The sequence below is a fragment of the Lagenorhynchus albirostris genome, chromosome 10 (genome assembly GCF_949774975.1).
Source record: "Lagenorhynchus albirostris chromosome 10, mLagAlb1.1, whole genome shotgun sequence".
Taxonomy (NCBI): domain Eukaryota; kingdom Metazoa; phylum Chordata; class Mammalia; order Artiodactyla; family Delphinidae; genus Lagenorhynchus; species Lagenorhynchus albirostris.
This window is the reverse complement of record NC_083104.1, coordinates 99,067,640-99,087,345: the sequence shown is the minus strand read 5'-3', so window position 1 is coordinate 99,087,345 and position 19,706 is coordinate 99,067,640. Positions and strand designations below refer to the sequence as shown.

The following is a 19,706-nucleotide window of genomic DNA, read 5'->3' as shown; positions in this document are numbered from 1 at the left end:
GATTTTTGTCCTTGATAGTGTTAATGTGATATACTACATTAAATGATTTTCAGGTGTAAGGCCAACTTCACATCCCTGGAACAAACCCAACTTGTGATTTATTATCCTTTTACTATAAGGCTAGATTCCAAGATCATGTCTGAAAACTTTATTATCTGGATCACCTGTGGGTCTGTTTCTATTATCTATTTGTTCCCTTGGTTTTTCCTCATTTGGTTTCATTTCCTGGCATGCCTGATAATTTTTTAAAATTAAATTCTGGGCGTTATTTATGAAATCAATTCTAGATACTGGTATCTCCTTCCAGACTGGGTTTCATTTTCTTCTGGAAGGCAGAAAAACTACAGACAGGTAGATCACCTTGTTCTCTTGTCTTAACTGAGGCTGGGTTTCCAGGTGTGTTAAGGCTTCTCCATTTCTGGTTTTCCTTTTCTCCTACAGTTTAGCTCTTCAGGGGTCTCAGCTGAAGGTCTAGGTTGTTTACCAGAAGTTCCCTTCCTTGGTGGCCTCTGAACTCTAATTTTTTAACTCCCCAGTATTGAGAGACTGCCAAAAACTCTGCTTTGCTTTTTATCCTCTAAGCAGTTTCTTTCTGCTTGTTTTCTCAGCTTCCTCCTGCATGCAAACACAGTCTAATATTTGGCAAGCATCTCAAATGGAACTATTGGAGTTCATGGACACCAGGACTTGAAGGGCCAAGGTCCTGGAGGAAGTGAACCCAAACTTCTATGAGATCACTTTTATGAGCTCACTTCTCTACAGCCTCTTTCCTCTGGGACCTTAGCCCTTCAAGTCATAACTTCCTGAAGCTCCAATTTGCGTCCCCAGCCAGCGAGATTGCTCCAAGCTCCTGGCTGCTTCTCCTTTCTGTTTGACATCCTTGCGTCATGCTAGGAATTAACAAATACCCTGAGATGAAAAAGCAACAGCAAATACAGGGTTCACCTCAATGCATTTCTCTTCTCTCTGAGCTCTCGACTCCTCAACCATTGCCTTTCTCGGTTGCTCTAAGATGGCTTCCAAGAGGTTTGTGTTTTTAGTCTTAGCAGGAGTGTTCGTTGGATACATCGTAGCCAGAAGCATCCGTCTCTGAAGTATCATATTTTTATTATTTTTATTTGGAAATCTTTATAATGAATCCCCACACATGTTGATGTTTGAGTCATTAACCAAACAGTATAGTTCTGGAAACCAGACCTGAACGCGGTAGTGGAGCCAGGATCTAGGCGAGTTGTTTTCTTAGAAAAGCGTTTCTCATAGACTGATTCTCATAAACTGATTGCTGTATGAGTTCTGTCGGATGTTCAGTGCTGCCTCCCAAAGTGAAGTAATGTGAACTCTTATCTCCACCGACATGAAAGTGAGATACCTGGGACTGTTTTCTTTTATGAAGAGAAGGGCAAACTTGAGAAAGCCAGGAATAGGAGAACCCTATTGTCGTTTGGGTGGAGGAAAATCAAAGCCTTTTTATCGCTGTGCCCAGCCACACCTGTTTCTCTTTCTGTATCTGGCTTTCACAGGTCCCATCCCCAGGGACTCCTGCAATCTTACTGCTGGCTTGATAATCTCTGACGCACTCAGCGTGGGCCCCGGGCAAGCACTGAACTTTTCAGTATTTGTTCCTTTGCCCCTGAAAAGGGGATAATGTAACTGACCCACAACGGCTGTTATGTAACCCGTTAGTTTCATCTTCTTAGTCAAGAACATATTCCTTAGACTTAGAATCATCTCCCTGAAGTTAAAAGAAAAAAAAGATTCAAGAAGCTACCAAATCTTCTTCCTCTGCCTGTCTACGTTCTATTCTTTGCAAGGGCGCAGGGGAACTGAGAAGGTTAGAGGGGAATTAACATTATCACACAGAATTGGATACACTCAGAATAGTGCTAAGTTTGGGGAGAGGGGGATGTCAGGGCATGGGGAGCCGGAGGAACGATTGTTTGGAACTATTTATCCACTTGGTAAATGTGGCAGAGAAAAGAAAATAGGTCTGAGCTTCCCTGGTGGCGCAGTGGTTAAGAATCCACCTGCCAATGCAGGGGACATGGGTTTGAGCCCTGGTCCGGGAAGATCCCACATGCCACGGAGCCACTAAGCCCGTGCACCACAACTACTGAGCCTGCGCTCTAGAGCCCGCGAGCCACAACTACTGAGCCCACGCGCCACAACTAGTGAGCCCACACGCCACAACTACTGAAGCCTGTGCTCCTAGAGCCCGTGCTCCGCAGCAAGAGAAGCCACCGCAACGAGGAGCCCGCACACCGCAACGAAGAGTAGCCCCCGCTCGCCGCAACTAGAGAAAGCCCGCGCACAGCAGTGGAGACACAACGCAGCCAAAAATAAAATAAATAAATTATTTATAAAATAAATAAATTTATTTAAAAAAAGAACATAGATCTTTGTTTCTAGAACTATGCCTTCTGGATTATTCATTCCCAGAAACAGGTTGCTTTGGTTGCCAGCATCTCCCACGGGACGTCCAGCTTTGTGGGAGTTGGGCCATGGTTGTGGTCAAGATTTTGTTTTGCTATTTCTTTTAAAATCACAAATTAACAGTATTTTTACCATTTTAATGCCCCATAGTGGGCAAGGACGTGGATGTGGGGTTGGTGGTAAGAACTAAAACATATAAGATGTGCCCATGACACGTTTAAAAGGTGGCAGACCCTTCATTCAATCTGTGTTCGATCGCTAGGGCGTGCTGGAGTATTTGCCCCAGTGTCTGGGGGCCAAAGAGGACAGGTTAGGTGGCCATGAACTTGTACGAAGTAATCTTCCACCTTCCCCCTCTCTCCCTGTCTCAGACACATAGAAGCAAAGCTTCTAATAATACTGCTGCTTTGGACTTGATCTAACCTGTGCTTCTGTATATTAGTCTAACTCTAACTCCCTGAGGGTAAGGCCAGCCCCTAAGACAATCCAACACTTGTGGAGCCTCCATGACTTTGCATGATTTTAAGGAGAGGAGCAAGATATTTTGAGAGCAGACAGCTTTGAACCTTAAGTCTAAAAGGCAGGCCAAGGTCATTCTCCTCATACTCGAGAGGGAGAGTGCTGGAGGACAGCGCCTCTGAGTGTGGTCCCCAGACCAGTGGCACCAGCATCACCCGGGAATCTGGTTTTTGTTCTTTTTTTTGCGGTTCGCGGGCCTCTCACCGCTGCGGCCCCTCCCGCTGCGGAGCACAGTCTCCGGACGCGCAGGCTCAGCGGCCATGGCTCACGGGCCCAGCCGCTCCGCGGCATGTGGGATCTTCCCAGACCGGGGCACGAACCCGTGTCCCCTGCATCGGCAGGCAGACTCTCAACCACTGCACCACCAGGGAAGCCTGGGAATCTGTTAGAAGTGCGAGTTTGCAAGGCCCCGCCTCAGAAACTCTTAACAGTCTGTGTGTTAACAAGGCCTCCAGGGGATTCTGATGCAGGCTGACTTTGAGAACCTCTGCTATGATGGTTAAGAGCCAACTTGCCTGGGTTCAAATCCAGCTGAGTGAGTGTGAGCAAGTTGCTTAACTCGTATGTGCCTCAGTTTCCTGCTCTGTAAACCTGTGGTGGTATGAATAGTATTTTGTTTGCCTCTTCGGGTGGTCGTGAGAAGCTAACATATGTAGGAGAAGTCCTACATATGTTTACATGGTAAACACCATGTAAGGGCATAGCTGTGTTAATATCCTGACAGCAAAGTGATTTGTACTGGTTTATTGAAGATGAAGTATCCCTTACAGAGTGGAAGTGCGTTTGATATATGAACTTTTTATGCTCATCCTAGAGGTGCAAATTGGGTAAATTCAAGTACCATAAAATCAGTGAGAGATTGGCCGATTATATAATAATAATGTTCATTCACCCTTGTTACTCAAATCCGTGTGTGTGTGTGTGTGTAGCAGTTTACTCTGATTGTAATGCTTTGTTTTCAAATATCCTATTTCTTTCTATCTTTTTAGTTGGTAAAAGTTCAGACGTAATCCTCTATATACGATACATTACATAAGAAAAAAGTAAAAATCCTTGCCTTACTGTCTAATTTTCATTGATTTTTGACTTTCATTCTATTTGAAAATTGTACTTCTCGCCTAAAGAAGACCTCGATGCCCCTGGAGTGGGGTTTAGAAGGGAACCCCTGCTGTTTGCGTAGCAAAGTCAGGAGTGCCTTGTTTGAGGCAACACTTTGACAGGGTGCGTAGACTGAGAAGGTCATGTGTCATTGAAGAAAAGTAAATAGATGTGGGTCACACCAGACCCCTTTTAGTGACTTGCCATAAATAGTGTCTCTTAAATACCTGAGTTACTGGAAGCACTGAGCCAGTGAAGTCCCTCCTCAAAGCTGTCATTCTTTTTGAAAGTTCCTCACCCTTTCTGAGTGTGTGTCAGTGGTGTCTGCAGTCTAGACAGAGGGCATTGTGCCTGGGAGAAGGAGGAGGGTGCGACCGGGAGCCACTGGAGTCCCAGCAGCAGGCGTTAGGCATCTCACCCTTTACTTCCTGCGTGACCTTTCACCCCTCCGACACTGACCCGGACATGAGAAGTCACTCGTGATTTCTCATCCTGTGCTAGCCCTGAGCATCTGAATGTGTTTTCTGTACCCAGCCGCCATTGGCATTGATGTGCAGTGGATTTTAAACTCTGACTTTATTATTCCAAGCCCTTGTTTGGGTAATTACTACCTCTGCCCTGTACTTTAGAAGAAAAATTTTTATTGAACTAGAGTTGACTTACTATATTTTGTTAGTTTCAGGTATACGGCAAAGTGATTCAGTTGTGTGTGTGTACACACGCACACACACAAATATACTTTTTTCAAATTCCTTTCCATGATAGGTTATTACAAGATGGTGAATATAGTTCCCTGTGCTATACAGTAGGTCCTTGTTGTTTATCTTTTTTTTTTTTTTTTTTGGTGGTACACGGGCCTCTCACTGTTGTGGCCTCTCCCGTTGCGGAGCACAGGCTCCGGACGCGCAGGCTCAGCGGCCATGGCTCACGGGCCCAGCCGCTCAGCGGCATGTGGGATCTTCCCGGACCGGGGCACGAACCCGTGTCCCTTGCATCGGCAGGCAGACTCTCAACCACTGCGCCACCAGGGAAGCCCTGTTTATCGGTTTTATATACAGTTGTATGTATCTGTTAATCCCCAATTCCCAAGTTATCCCTCCCCCCTTTCCCCTTTAGTAACCATGATTGTTCTCTGTATCTGTGAGTCTCTTATTTGTAAGTAAGTTCATTTGTATGATTTTTTAGGATTCAGCAAATAAGTGATCTCACGTGATATTTGCCCGCCTGTACTTTTCTTGACTCCGCTTTTGAAGCCTGAGCTCCGGTTTCAAGCTGTAGTTACCCCACTTAACACCTGTGTGGCCTTCACACCCTTACCCTCTCCAGGCTGCACGCCCTCAGCTCTAGAAGAGACACGTAATAGGACCTGCCTTCCCCGGGCTTCCCTTGGAGCGGCGGGAGCTCTTCTCGAGGCCCCGCTTGGTGAAAGCACACGGGAAATATTTGCTGTTCCTCCAGCCATTGAGCCCAGCTATTTCAAGCCCATGTTCTCCATCACTTCCCTTCTAAGGGACCTGAGCATCCTAGGTTTAAGTGGCTGAATTTGATTCGCCCTCAGTGCCCTGAGCCCCGGAGCTCTTCCCGTCTCCAGGCGCAGCTGCGACCCTGTGTGTGTGGATCCACGGGTCTCCTAAGCTGTGAGGACCGGCACTGTCCTCGCTGGACAGTCAGCGAGGTGTGGCCCAGAAGCACCACCAATTCCTGGGGACCCCAGTGGGACTCCGGAGCAGAGTCAGGGTAGAAACTCGGGCTCCCGTGTCCACCAAACCCCACGCACCGTGTGGACTTCATTTCTTCCCCATCATGGTTATGCGTGCTTCCCCTCCCTCTTTAAGTCACGCCCTTCTCCTCTTTTCCTTTTTCTCTTCTTCTGTCTCCCTTTTGTGGATGACGGCCTCTGTCCCATCGCCCCACTTTCTCTGCTAACAGACTCCCCCGTTCCTTCATCATTAATTCTTTTTAACTATAAAAGCTCATTCTAGCTCTTTCTACCAGCTATGCCACGCCCATATCTTGGGCTGTATTTCTCTGCACCCTTGTTACAAGTCCTGAAAACATGTGCATGGAAGCTCTTAGTGACCAGTGGCCCTCGGCTCTAACCCCACACGGACCCTCTTCAGCTCAGGGGCAGCCTCACACCCTGACATTCTCACCGCGTCTTCATTCTAGAAGCTGCCCCTCTGACAAGAACATGTCTTGTGCATCCTTTGGGACTAGGGTGACTTTTCCCACATTGCCGTTCATAGTGTCTGTGTTATTTCTGGATGAAGGTCTTCTCCAACCTTTCAGAACAGCACTGATGTCTTTTTACATCTTCACTTCAAAGCTTTGGACCCGCCACCCCCTCTTGCTGCTTTCCACGAACACCCCCCCCCCCCCGTCTGCCTGCCCACAGCCACCTCAGTGATGGGGGGGGTAATTTCTCAGCAGGGTGTGTGACACATTGGGGGAGGGGGAGTGCTTTATAGATGGCAGGCGGTGATGTACCCCCTGCAGACTCTGTCCACCAGCTGAATAAACGATGCGTAGGCACACCTACTGCTTGGAACTTGGAAAAGATGACAATAGCCTTGCCTTCTAACTCTGAGCCATGTAAACAGGAAAAATTGTTTCCCCTCTGAGAAGTCTAACATTTTTAACTCAGATGTTTCACTGGCCTCCCAAACGTTTGATGGACTAGAGATACATTGTATTCATTTGTCACAGGTTGTCTTTCATAATAATCTCAAAAGGCAGGAAGTCATTGTGGAAAACTCTGAATCCACTTACTTTCTTTTCACCAGATTGTTCTTTCAATTACTGGTCATGTGTCCATAAACTCACACCTGAGTCTCAGTTTCCCCAGCTGTAAAACGGGGGTAATGATATTCTACCTAGTTTTCAGGATGGTTGAAGCAAAGTAGATGCAAGCGCTTTATGACCAATTTAAATGTACACTGTGAGGACCTCCCTGGTGGCGCAGTGGTTAGGAATCCGCCTGCCAGTGCAGGGGACATGGGTTCGAGCCCTGGTCCGGGAAGATCCCACATGCTGCAGAGCAACTAAGCCCGTGAGCCACAACTACTGAGCCCGTGTGCCACAACTACTGAAGTCCGTACGCCTAGAGCCCGTGCTGTGCAACAAGAGAAGCCACCACAATGAGAAGCCCGCACACCTTAACGAAGAGTAGCCCCCGCTCGCCACAACTAGAGAAAGCCCACACGTAGCAACGAAGATCCAATGCAGCCAAAACTAAATACATAAATAAATTTATAAAATAAATAAATGTACACTGTTAGTATTGTGATGGTCATCTGAAATTTAGTATTGAATTCTAGTAATTTTTCTGTTCTGTAAGCTCTTGCAGCAAAATATTTCCAGCACCAGGGGCTTTGACTCTTTCCATGGCTAAAACCTCCCCCTTCCCTGTGATGGGAATTCCAGGCCGTTTCGTGCCAGTGTCTTTGGGACATCAACTCAGACTGTGTCCTCGCGACACACCAAGGTGACCGTCCCACATGCTGCCTTGTCATGGCATGTGGGTCCCTCACCCCATCTTCCCACACTAGAGTTATATCAGCCGGAAACTGTTTAAAAAAAAAAAAAAAGTAGTCCGTGTGGAGCCCAGTGGAAGGAAGGGGCTCGGTGAGTTTGCCTCAAAGGGCCCAGCATGGCTCACAGCGGGGCTGGGACAGACTTGAAACTCACCGTCCACATGGGGAAGGACGCGGCTCTCACCGTAGGCCATGCGAAGGCCTTAATTAACAGAAAAGACTTGATGATTACTCAGAAATAGGATGTGAATCCTGGCTTCTCCTTTCACAGGAACTAACGTGAGGATTGTCGGGTTCTGAGCTTTTAAAAAAATTAACAAAGTACAGCTTAGTAAATGCTCATCTTTATTGATCCTGATTTAATATTTTCTTAACCCTCTTCCTCACTGCCCCCTCCACTGCCTCTCCGTTTAGAGTTCATTAGCTGCAAAGCATGCAACAATAGGACGGTTTATTTATTTTGAATTTACCTTAATTCTAAAAAAGATGTGGCCTGAGCAGCTGTCGTGCGGCTTTTGGTGACACCGAGGGGCGCCCCTATGTCAGCTGCTGTCCGTGCGGCACCCCAGCAGGTTGTGTTGCGGGTGTGTCCTGTGTGATGTCACACCAGCCGGGGCCACGGCTGGTCGCCGTCCCTGACCCGACGGTGGCATCTGTCGTCTGACACCGGGCAGGACGGAGTGGGGATGAGCTGGGGGCCCTGCGCCCTTCATCCTGCCACCTTTTCCTTCTTTCAGAGACTCTGACCTGTTTCTGTTGGACACCCGCGCCGTGTGGGCCTCGGAAGAAGGCTGGCTGGAATTTGACATCACAGCCACCAGCAACCTGTGGGTCCTGACCCCGCAGCACAACATGGGGCTGCAGCTGAGTGTGGTCACGCGGGACGGTGAGTTGGCCAAGCTCGGGCCGAGGGTCGTCGGCCTTGGTCTCCTTCGCGGCAGGCGTGGCAGAGCCGTGGTTTCCGGGTGGGCCCCGGGCTCCAGGATGGCTTGGCTTCCTGTCCCCTCAGAGCCACTGTGGACCAGCAAGGCCTCCCCCCCCAAGCCTCCTGGCAAGGACTTGGAGACGGTGAGATGGTCCTGGGTCCGAGAGGACCCGCGGAGGGCAGCGCCCAGGCGGAGGCCGGGGCGCGTCGAGAGAGAGAGGAAGGCGGGAGCAGGTCCGAGCGCCGACACCGCGTGGGTCAGTGGGCGCCCTTCCCGCGCCTGCGCGTCCCCGCTGCGGCCCGCGGGCCCGGCACCTGGGGCCTGTGGAGCTGCCTCGCCGGTGGGAGGCACGTGATCGGGAAGAAGGATGCACAGGCCGGGGCGAGAACAGCACAACTGGGGGGCTGGGGGTCCCACTACCCTCCTGCTTTGATTTGCCTTCCAGGGCTCGACATCAGCCCCCGAGCCGCCGGCCTGGTGGGCAGGGACGGCCCCTACGACAAGCAGCCCTTCATGGTGGCCTTCTTCAAGGCCAGCGAGGTCCACGTGCGCAGCACCCGCTCGGCCGCCGGCCGGCGGCGACAACAGAGCCGCAACCGCTCCGCCCCGGCCCAGGATGTGTCGCGGGCCTCCAGCGCCTCAGGTGGGTTGGGCGACCCCGTCTTTGCAGGACCCTGTGGGCTCTGGGGCGTCCGTGAGGACACAGGACCCGCCAAGGCTTTCAGACGCTGCGCGGCTTCCGCAGGTGCCTGGGCAGCCCCCGATAATCTAGATGGGTCCCTAGGCCGTCAGAGGGGAACACTTGTTACCCCGAGGTTGTCTCAGGCTGCAGACAGCCTCAGAGTCTATTTTTCCAGAAAAGCGTCCTTTTGTTTGGTCAGGTCTCTCCACCTCTTTTCATGCCCGTGCCGAGCCTTAGGGCGCCTAGCTTTTCTCCTAGTTGCGTTACGCCGGGGAAACCGTGACTTGCAAACGTGGTACATCCGTGTAAGGCGGGTTGGCGTTCGTCGGTGCTCTTGGCTGGAAGTGGTATGGCCAGTCAGCTCCAACAGCCCTCTCTGATGGATTTCGCTGGTGCATTTGATTGGCAAGTTCAGGGTTCTACCTTTAGACGTGTTTAGATCCGTGGGCTCAGATGATATTAGGAATCTCTGTTTTCCTAGCTTCCTCTGTTGGTGGCATTCTCAGAAAGCCTGTCTTGATGTGGTGGTCAGGAAGGCAACCTCCGCTTCAGAAAGAGAGCATCTCTTTCGTGGTAGCTTCAGACAGCCAGGTTGGGCCCAGGTGCTCACCCCTGGAGGGTAGGGGATGGAGTCAGCCCCCTCCTGAACAGGCAGGGTCAAAGGGCAGGAGAGAGGAAACAGCTCCCACTGCCCGAGTGTCAATTCAGAGGTCTTTCCGAAATGCTTCCTCCCACGCCTGCCTTTTGGGGAAGAGGCACTTCCGGAAGCCCGCTCATCAGAACACGGTGGTGGGGGGGGGGCGGGTAGCAGGCGTTCCCTCCTGACACCCAGCTCACAGAGCTAGTCAGTATTGAATTCAAACCAAGGTGCATCTTACTCTAGAGTTGGTGCTTTCGCGTTCTGGGTTTCCTTTTCCTTTAAATAGCCCAGAAATCAAGCACGAAGTTGAAGATTTGCTGTAGGATTTGCAGTTGGAGATCTTGCTTCCCTCATTACTACTCTGTGACTTTGGACAAACTAATCCACTTCGGCGTCAGTTTACCCAGCTGTTAAGTGGGGATGCTTGATCCTCGGTGGCTTTGCTGGAATTAAATGAGAAGCATGGCTCTGGCTCAAAGACGAGTTGCCTCCAAGCATGGGAAGGTCTCAGGGTGTACGTTAGGCTCCTCTGAAGGCATGTAAAATAATTCTGGAAGATGCGTTAATTCTTCCAGGTGACTGTTTCACAGTGTCATCTTCCATGGCCGGCAAGAGTTCTTGGAACTTTCCGAAGCGCCCCGTTTTCCTTTGGGAAACAGTGTCTTCATTTTGGGTTCTGACTCAGCGGTTTCTGTTACCAGTAACCTGGATGTGGAACTTGTACCACCTGGTGTGATGTGACATTGTGCTGCTTCTCCTCCTGGTGTTTCTTGGAGGCTTTGCCCAGCATGGGTGTTCCTGTGTTTACCGCTAGAAACAGTCAGGGTTGGGGTTTAAAGAAGAAGAAGAAATGATTGCTTGCCTTTATTCGCTTGGCAGGAAGCCTGCTGAACAGTAATCATCGCAGTGCTGTCCTCGGGGCGCGGCGGTGCAGCCGGCCCGTGGCATCTGATGAACTGCGGTCAGTTTGGTACCAGGACCTCAGGCCTGAAGGTGGCTCTTGAGGTGTCGGTTGCTTTTTATTAATTTTTTTTTTTTTGCGGTATGCGGGCCTCTCACTGTTGTGGCCTCTCCCGTTGCGGAGCACAGGCTCCGGACGCGCATGCTCAGCGGCCATGGCTCACGGGCCCAGCCGCTCCGCGGCATGTGGGATCTTCCCGGGCCGGGGCACGAACCCGCGTCCCCTGCATCGGCAGGCGGACTCTCACCCACTGCGCCACCAGGGAATCCCTCGATTGCTTTTTAAAATGAAAATCTCACTTGATTTACTCCACATCCCCTCCCCCACCAGTACACACACAAATGTCTTTTTTAATCGAGAAAACATGTCATCTCTGATTTGGGTTTTCGTGGCATCACTGAATTATTCTCTTCCAAATCCCTTCCGGCATTTTGTTTTCAGTTTGATGAGTTTAAATTAAATACGAATAGTAAAGGTGGTCTAATTCGTAAGAAGAGGCAAGTACATCTGCTTTTTCTTGGTCTTCCCACCCCCCAGCCCCGTACTTTCAAACATGCTTTGTTCCTTTCAGCAGCACTGAGGCTAAGAGTTCGTAACAAATGGGCCTGGCCTCACCTGCTTAAAGGCCCAGACCCCCAAGAAAGTGTTACTACGGAGGGTCCTCCTTCCCTCCCACTATCTTCAAAGACTCTCGCAAGCTGGTCCAAGAAGTGGCCCAGGTTAGGCTCACCGAAGTGCTTTATCGGTTTGGCCCTTTCCTCCTTCCTTATTCTCGCCATTAATGGGAATGGAGGTGCAGAGGGGATTGCTCTTGGAGAAGGTGTTTCCAGAAAGATGGCCTGCTCTCCAGGGGAACGGACCATCGGTTTGCGCTTTCTTTCCGGGCTACGGTGGGGCCAGATGTTGCTGGGTCTTCGTGAACCAGGTAGATGCTGCTGAGACAAAAAGCTGTGGTCTCGGTGTGACTCCAGGCGGGACTTGCCCCTCGTAAATCTTTCGGGAGGTTGAAGGAAGAGATGGCTTGGCCTCTGCTGCCCCCCGTCTTCCACAGTGTGCTGCTCCCAGGGAATTCATACTTCTCCACTGAAACAAACACCAGCAGCCGCCCACCAGAGACCGTCCTGCCTCTGGGTAAAGAAGTTAGCATCATCCGTCCAGTTGCCTGTCATCAGGGTGAAACATGGCAGGGAAACACGTGGCTGTTTTTGGAACTGAGCTGCCGATGCCGGAGACAGCGGGACCCGTCCCCAACGAGGGAGAGGCCAGGAGCCCGCCCGCCTCTTCCCCTGCCCACCAAAATCTGCTCTCACACCTGTCCTTGGCCTTCAAGCTGGACTTCCCAAACACATGCACCAAGCAGTGGGTTTGGACCGAAGTCTCCCTGGATGGGTTTGACCTGCCCTGGCTTCTCTGTCGCTGTCTGCTCTGAGTGGATGTTGGCTGTTGGCTGTGTCGCTCTTCTCCAGTGGGCTTGGATATCGTCTGGACCATATTGTTCATCGTTTGACACGTGTTTTACTAGTCCTGGTCCAAGCCGTGCTGTGCAGCCCACTGGGGATTCTAGTGTCTCTGGACATTCTTTTCGGCCTCCAGGCTACCAGCCAGCCCACTGCTCCTGTGGCACCCCATCCACGGCTCCCCGAGCTCTCCTTGGGTGGTCTCGTTCTACCTGCTGCCATTCATCCTCTTTCATGGTATCTTTCTCTCAGCGTCCATGATTTTGTCTCCTGGGGGACTGACACCACCTGACCGACCCATTACAAGGGTTGTGAACAAATGGCCTTGAGGGTGGTTCCATGTGGTGCTTCTAGATTCTGTTCTAGCTCATTTTCCAAGATCTTTCCAAGACATCTTTGGGCTGTGGGGCAGTGAATGTGATTTCAGTTCAGCTGGTGAGTCTGAGGTTTTCTGGCGTGTCCACCAGCTGGCTGCCAACACCGTGACTGAGAATTGCTCTTTGTTTTGGCAGATGAATAGTTTTGAAACATTTTCTGCCACTTTGAACAATTCATGTCAAATTGGATTCACTGACCTTTGGGCCTCGTTCACCCTTGACGTTCATGTTGCCATCCCTCAGCCCTGCCGACTGTCTCTGAACCAGCAGCTTCTCAAGACCCTCTCTCTTCTTTGGAATGAGCTCTTCATCGATTCAAATGCTACCTGTGAGCATCTCTTAAATTCTCCTCTCTTTCCAACCCACCCAAACATGTATCCTTTTCTTAAAATTTTATTTATTTATTTTGTTATTTTTGGCGGCGTTGGGTCTCTGTTGCTGCCCACAGGCCTTCTCTAGTTGCGGCGAGCAGGGGCTACTCTTTGTCGCGGTGTGCGGGCTTCTCATGGCCGTGGCTTCTCTTGTTGCGGAGCACGGGCTCTAGGCGAGCGGGCTCAGTAGTTGTGGCTCGCGGGCTGTAGTGCGCAGGCTTGGTAGTTGTGGCGCACGGGCTTAGTTGCTCCGTGGCATGTGGGATCTTCCCGGACCAGGGCTTGAACCCATATCCCCTGCATCTTAACCTCTGTGCCACCAGGTAAGTCCCCAAACATGTATCCTTAAGGGTCCTGGGAGAAAAGGTGGCTCTGGTACATGTAAATACACTGTTGACCTTCTCGTTGCTGGTTCATATCTTCTATCCCTTGAACTTTCCAGTTGGGACCATTCAGTATGCTTCCAGCATAGGAAAGGTAACCAGAACTCATCACTTGCAAAGCAGTGATGTGGGTACTTTATTATGACTATGACATGCTTTGCTGTAGATTTCAGGGAATTTCAGTGCACAGACTAGGGGGTCTCATTCTCCCAGAGCAATGTTTGCTTGGCCTTTTAGTTCCTGGCGGGTGTCCCCTCTAGCTCAGCACTTGTTTCCACGGGCTGACATGCCAGAGATGACAGGGCTCGTCCACCATGGACACCCAACGCTGGGGAAGAACGGACACAGGTCAGGGCTGTGACTTAGCCGTGTATAGTTCTTCAAAGGCGTTGCGAATTTTAATGTGTCATTTTGATCTTAAATTCAAATTTGAGGGCCTGGAGCTTGGCTCCCAGATGTCTCGGTCAAGAGGTGGAGGCTCGTCCAGGGCTTTCTAAATGAAATCAGAACTTAGTTCTCCACAGCTGTGGAGGACAGTCAGGGCATGAGTGATTGGAAAGTTAGAATTGTTCCAAATTCCATATTTCTAATACTTGACTCTCGTCTGCCATTACGCCCCTTTAGGATAAAAGTTATCAAGGAGTGAAGCCAACTAGAACCTGACCTTCTACTCCATCCCTAGGTTCACCCCTAATGAATGTGCTAACGGGCCGGTAATGCTGAATAATAAAGAGGTGTGAACAGGTGCTGCAAGATGCCCGAATAATTCACCAACTACTGCCAACTCCCCAGAGGGCACTGGGGGCCAGGGTCCCTCTAGGAAGGGACAGAGGTGCGTGAAGCAGGGAGTCTCAGGGCTCAGTCTTTAAGGAGAGCCTCTGTTTTCAAGATACTTAGCTCCATATTCTTTTATGATCAAGACCAAGGCTGAGATCAAAGCCCCGCTCAGATTAAATGGAGCTGTATAAGACCTTGAAATCCTGCAGCCACAAAAGAACAGGACTTCACTGTTGCCTTTCATGCTAACCGTCCGGTTGTAAACAAAATCGAGCCTCTGAAAAGCAAGCTGTCCCCCCACTCCTGCCCCCGCCCAACACGTTACGAGATTATTGACACCAGAAATCAAAATCCCAGTGTGGTCCCGGGGTCCCACAGTGTCAGTGGCACAGGAGCTGGGCTTCCTCCAGCAGGTTCTTAAGGCCCCGTTGATTCTGTGGGGTACGTGGGAGCCGGAGATTCCTTTGGGATAAGCTGGGCGGATCAGGCCGGAGGCGGGGGAGGAGCGGCCAGCCCAGTGCAGACAGGGGTACCATTTTAACAGCTGCCCTTTGCCCTTGCCCTTGTCATTCTAGGAGGGAAGGGAAATGAGAGCAGCGAATTGTTCCCTCTAAAAAACAAGCTTCCTCTGGGAAGACTCTGCAGCCTGAGCTCAGAAGAGCCGGGCTGTGCGGACAGCGTGCTCTGTGCTCCTGCTGTCCTGGTGTTTTCCTGGCCGAGCCTGGGGCCTGCAGCTGGTGTGGCCTGGGGCAGGGGAGGCGGTCAGCCCCCAGCAGCCGGCTGTCTGCAGAAGCCTTCATGCTCCTCCCCTGCCCCCTGGTTTCTTAGGCCGCCCTGACTCTGTCTCCTTCCTGCTTCTTCCCCACTCCAGTCTCCCCTTTGTTCCTCTCTCCTCCTCTCTTGGGGCTGGAAAGGACAGCAGGCCGGCTGCCTGGACCCCTGGGGCTTGGGCCGAGCTGGGGCCGCAGGGATTCAGGTGCAGCCGCCTCCCCGGTGGCTGCCCGGCCTCGCCTGTGGCGTGACGGGGCCCCTGCCCTTCTCATCCCAGCCCCGCTCTCCTGAGAATCTCTTCTGCCCAAGGGAAGCGAGGGCCAGACTGCGGAGATGGCGGGGGGTCGTCCAGGCCCTTCCCCATGCCCCCTCGGTTCCGTCCGGCAGAAGCAGCAACTGTCCCTGCCTGCGTCCCGACGCCCACTGGGGGTCCTACAGCCCAGTTCCGTCCTGATCCTGACGGCCTGGGGGGAGCACAGATGCCACCAGGTCAACGGCTTGGCCCCCTGCGGATGCCACCTGTGGTTCTGTCCCGCTTGGTGAGATTCAGGGGTTCCCGCAACGCCCCCTCCCGGGTCTGCTGATTCACTGGAGCAACTCACAGGACGCAGGAAAGTGCCCCACTTGGGACTCCAGCTGGATTAGAAAGGACGCAAAGGAGGGGCAGCCCTCTCCCCAGAGGACCGGCGGGCCGCTCTCCCCGCGCACGGACATGCTCACCCAACAACCCCAGGCTCCCCCGAGCCCCGTGTCCAGAGTTGTCACGTGGGCCTCACGACTTGAACTCCGCCTCCAGTCCTCCCCCCTTCCCTGGAGGTCAGGCTGGCCCACGTCCCAACCTCTGATCACGTGGTGGTCTTTCTGGTGAGCAGCCCGTCCTGAGCTCTCCGGGGCCCCACGAGGAGCTGGATTATCACACAGGAAATTCCACGGTTTGGGTAGCTCTTCACGTGTCCTTAACTTCATTCCACCAGAACTGCTCTCTCTTCCTCTCTCTCTCCCTCTTTAACTGTCCCTTCTCTGAACTCCCGGTGGGGTTTCTCTCCAGCCCCTGCGCATGGCGTTCAGATTCTGTTTTGTACTGGCGTGAGCTCTGCACGTCTGACGGCACCCCGTCCGTTCCCTGAGTCGCTGGAGGCCAGAAGCCTTGCCTAACGGATCCTCGTGTTTCCCGTGGCACCTCGCAGGGGGCGCGTCACACAGAAGCCGCTCCGTCTGGCCTAGATGAGTCAGGGCACCCTTGTCCTCCTGCCAGCGGTCGGTTAATGAAGCCAGGCTAGCAGGTCCTGACACACAGAGCAGGTGTGCGCACTTCAGCCCCGCCCCGTCCCCACTCCCGGCCTCCCGGGCAGGCCCGGCTCCAGGGCGCCCCCTTCAGGAGGCTCTCCCGGCCCCTGCGCAGCTTCAGGACAGTCCCGGTTTTAGAAAGCGAGCGGAACCTGCCTGGTGTGTCTTGCCTGTGAATACGATGTCCTCCAAATCAGGGCCCCGGGGTGTTTGGGGCATCTTGGTCCAACAGGGGATCACGACAAACGTCTGTTGCTTGAAAGGAGTCCATTCAGGTCAGTAATGACGTGCTGTGTACCAGTGTGCCCGGCAGTGACTGACCCCAGAGTGGACGAGACGGAGTGAGTCCAACACCGAGCAGCTGGGAGGGGGCTGCAGAACTGCGGGCGCCCCAGCTGTGTCTGGGGGGGGCCTTGCGCACGGCTGGCCCGTGGTTAACTGTCCGGGTAAGTCTGTAAGCGAAGAATGAATCAGTCAACTGTGGCATCTTCTGCTCTCCAACAGATTACAACAGCAGTGAACTGAAAACAGCCTGCAGGAAGCACGAGCTCTACGTGAGCTTCCAGGACCTGGGCTGGCAGGTGAGTGCTCTGGACCGCAAGGGGGACGAGGCCCTCTCTCGGCAGCCTCTTCTCATCTTAGAGGCAGCAGCCATCCTCAGAGACCTTGAACTTGAGGGCTGAGAAGGTTCCTCCTGTGAAGGTCTTAGGGGCCCTTCCAGATGCCCAGGTCTTGGAGTGGGGTGGCAAAGGGCCCGCCCACTCGTGCAGGAAGCCCCCCGGCTCCTTTCCAGGTGCACAGGCGCCCTGTCCCTCCACATCAGTAGCCCATTTCCCAGTGCTCTTCTCTCATTCTCTCAGGGTCCACAGGGCCTGTATTGCTTTGGGCATTTAAACAGGAGTGCACTGTGCTTTGAGAAGGGGCTGGAAGAGCATCTAACAGTTAACTTCTCCAAGGGCCACATGCCAGTTCGCCCAGACTAGAAGCGCACCGATGCTCTGCCTCCCTCCCGAAGGCCACTGCTAGTTAATAAGAGAAGACGCAAATTCTAGGCTTCCAGTGATGGAAGATCGTTCCCACGTGCGGTGGCATTGCGGTGACAGAGTACCCGGGCTCCTGGAGAGGCTCCTTTGGTCCAAGTTCATGGAGCCAGCCACCTGCAGGCCTCCAGGCCTAGGCGGGCCAGGAGCAGGTCAGGGCCTTGTGGGCCTGTGGAAGGAGCGAGGGCTCCAGAGTCTGACTGACCGGGTTCACAGCCTCGCTTTGCCCCTCGAGTCTGACCTCGACCTGCTGTGTTTGTCTCCTTAGCTGCCCCATGTGAGTGATAGCTTCTCGCAGGGTTCCTGAGGGCACAGGTGATACGAGGTGTGTGTGTACATCACTCTCTCTGTTGCAGGACTGGATCATTGCACCCAAGGGTTACGCTGCCAACTACTGTGATGGAGAATGCTCCTTCCCTCTCAACGCGCACATGAACGCCACCAACCATGCCATCGTGCAGACCCTGGTGAGCGCTGGCATCTCCACGTGACTGGGGAGTAGGCCCGGGCCAGGTATTGTTCCTAACGACACCTCCCCTCCTTCTGTGTTTGAAACAGGTTCACCTTATGAATCCCGAGTACGTCCCCAAACCGTGCTGTGCGCCAACGAAACTGAATGCCATCTCTGTGCTTTACTTTGATGACAACTCCAACGTCATCCTGAAAAAATACAGGAACATGGTCGTCAGAGCTTGTGGGTGCCACTGACTCAGGACGAGCTGTTGGGGACACATGCACCGCCTTGGACTCCTGCATCACGTCTGCCTTAAAAGGCACCCGGAAGCACCGAGAAAGCGGGATAAGACGCCGACACCATCTCGTGCTGCCTGCTGCCTTTCCGCCCTGACAGACATCTTAAAGGACCTCGTCCGTAACCTGCTCACGTAGTAAATGTCGTGAGTAGTTGTCGGTCTCTAGGAAGCTGAGTTCGAGTGTCTGTAGCATGAAGTCCGGTGACTGAAGAAACCTAACTTTGAAGGTTCCCCTCTGCCCCCCCAAACCCACCCAAATTATTTTGCTTTAGATCAAGCTCTTTGTGGTTTTAGTAAGTAAATAGGGAAGATAATCTTAAAGTAAAATTCTTCTTGGCTCAGATATCAGCGGGCTCAGTAGCTGCTCACAGGTAGATTTTGCAGATCACGGGAATGGGGGAAGAACGTCTCTGTTGAGCTCTCATCCCAGGGAGGTCGGTTTCTCACGTGGGATCAACGGCCCGGGAGGGAGCCGGGCAGCCCGCAAGTGCCTTTTGTCTCAGTCGTGCTGTTACATGTTTGTGCGGGCGTTTTGTCCATATGAAAATATCCTTATTTCAGTTCAACCATATCATTTCCACCCCGCACCCCCCCCCCCCACCAGCATTTGCTGTTTTCTTTGCTAGGACCAAAAACAGAGACTACAGTGATCCCACTTTGAGGCGAGGCTCCGGGGATGAGAAGTCTTCTTAAAGCCATCATTTTAACCGAGCTACACGCCCGCACCTCTCCCCCTGAGGGACGGCTCTTTGAAAAAGCACGTTTACGTCAGGAATGTCAGCCCTCATCTGTGTCGGTAAAACGGTTCCTTGCCTCTTACTGGACAGCGTCCCGCATCTTGGGGTTAGACCAGCAGAGGCGATGAGCTGAGGGAAGGGCACCCAGCCTTAGGAAGAGATTAGGATGGGTATGTGGTTTAGGAACCGAAATCACGGTTTTCTCCTGTAGAAAGTAAGACTCAGATTAAATCTGAGAGTATTTTTTAAATGTCTTTTTCACAATCATGTACTCGGAAACCAATTTCATACTAAACTGATTAAATAATACATTTATGATCTATAACTGCACTTACAGCTTTTTTGTAAATATAAACTATAATTTATTGTCTATTTTATATCTGTTTTGCTGTAACATTTAAGGAAAGACCAGACTTTTTTTTTTTTTAAAGAGTTTATTTAGAAAGTATCATAGTGTAAACAAATTGTACCACTTTGATTTCCTTTTTAAAGCAAGACTCACGATGCAAAGATGAATCCACTCATGAGGATTGTGCTTCTCTAGAAAGTTGGGGTCTTTTTTAAAGAACATCTGTGAACCATACATGATTAATAAAGATTTTCTTTAAGGCAGAGGCTGGCCGGGATCCTGTTGTCGTCTGCCGTGCACAGCGGACGGGGTCTTGTTTCTAAGGTCCTGACCACCAGGTACTTTGTGCCAAGTGGCCACATCTCCTGAGCGTGGGCGGTGGGGTGACGAGTGTTATCACGAGGAGCACCTGATGGCGAAGAACCTACAGGCACATGCCTTGAGGGAGCCTCGTCCCACAGCTGCGGACTTCCAAGGGTGAGGGTAGACGCGCTCCTTATCAACCAGGACGGCGTGGGTTATGCGGACGTCGGTAAGGTGGTCTGCTTCGGCCCTGCCTCTCTCCTCCTTTGATCTTGAGGTCAAGTTAATTCCACTCTTCTTACAGTAGAAGACT

The 19,706-nt window shown here is 51.9% G+C and overlaps 1 protein-coding gene across 1 annotated transcript in view; it reads left to right on the top strand.

Moving 5' to 3' along the window:
• The window catches only part of BMP6 (bone morphogenetic protein 6), a 146,452-nt gene extending 127,099 nt beyond the window's left edge, over positions 1–19,353 (top strand). Inside the window, exons 3-7 of the mRNA XM_060163726.1 lie at positions 8,318–8,466; positions 8,952–9,149; positions 16,717–16,793; positions 17,609–17,719; positions 17,811–19,353. Coding sequence (XP_060019709.1) covers positions 8,318–8,466; positions 8,952–9,149; positions 16,717–16,793; positions 17,609–17,719; positions 17,811–17,960 — 685 coding nt within the window. The 3' untranslated portion in view covers positions 17,961–19,353. The remainder of the gene's footprint in view (positions 1–8,317; positions 8,467–8,951; positions 9,150–16,716; positions 16,794–17,608; positions 17,720–17,810) is intronic.
• The last annotated feature ends 353 nt before the right edge of the window (positions 19,354–19,706 follow it).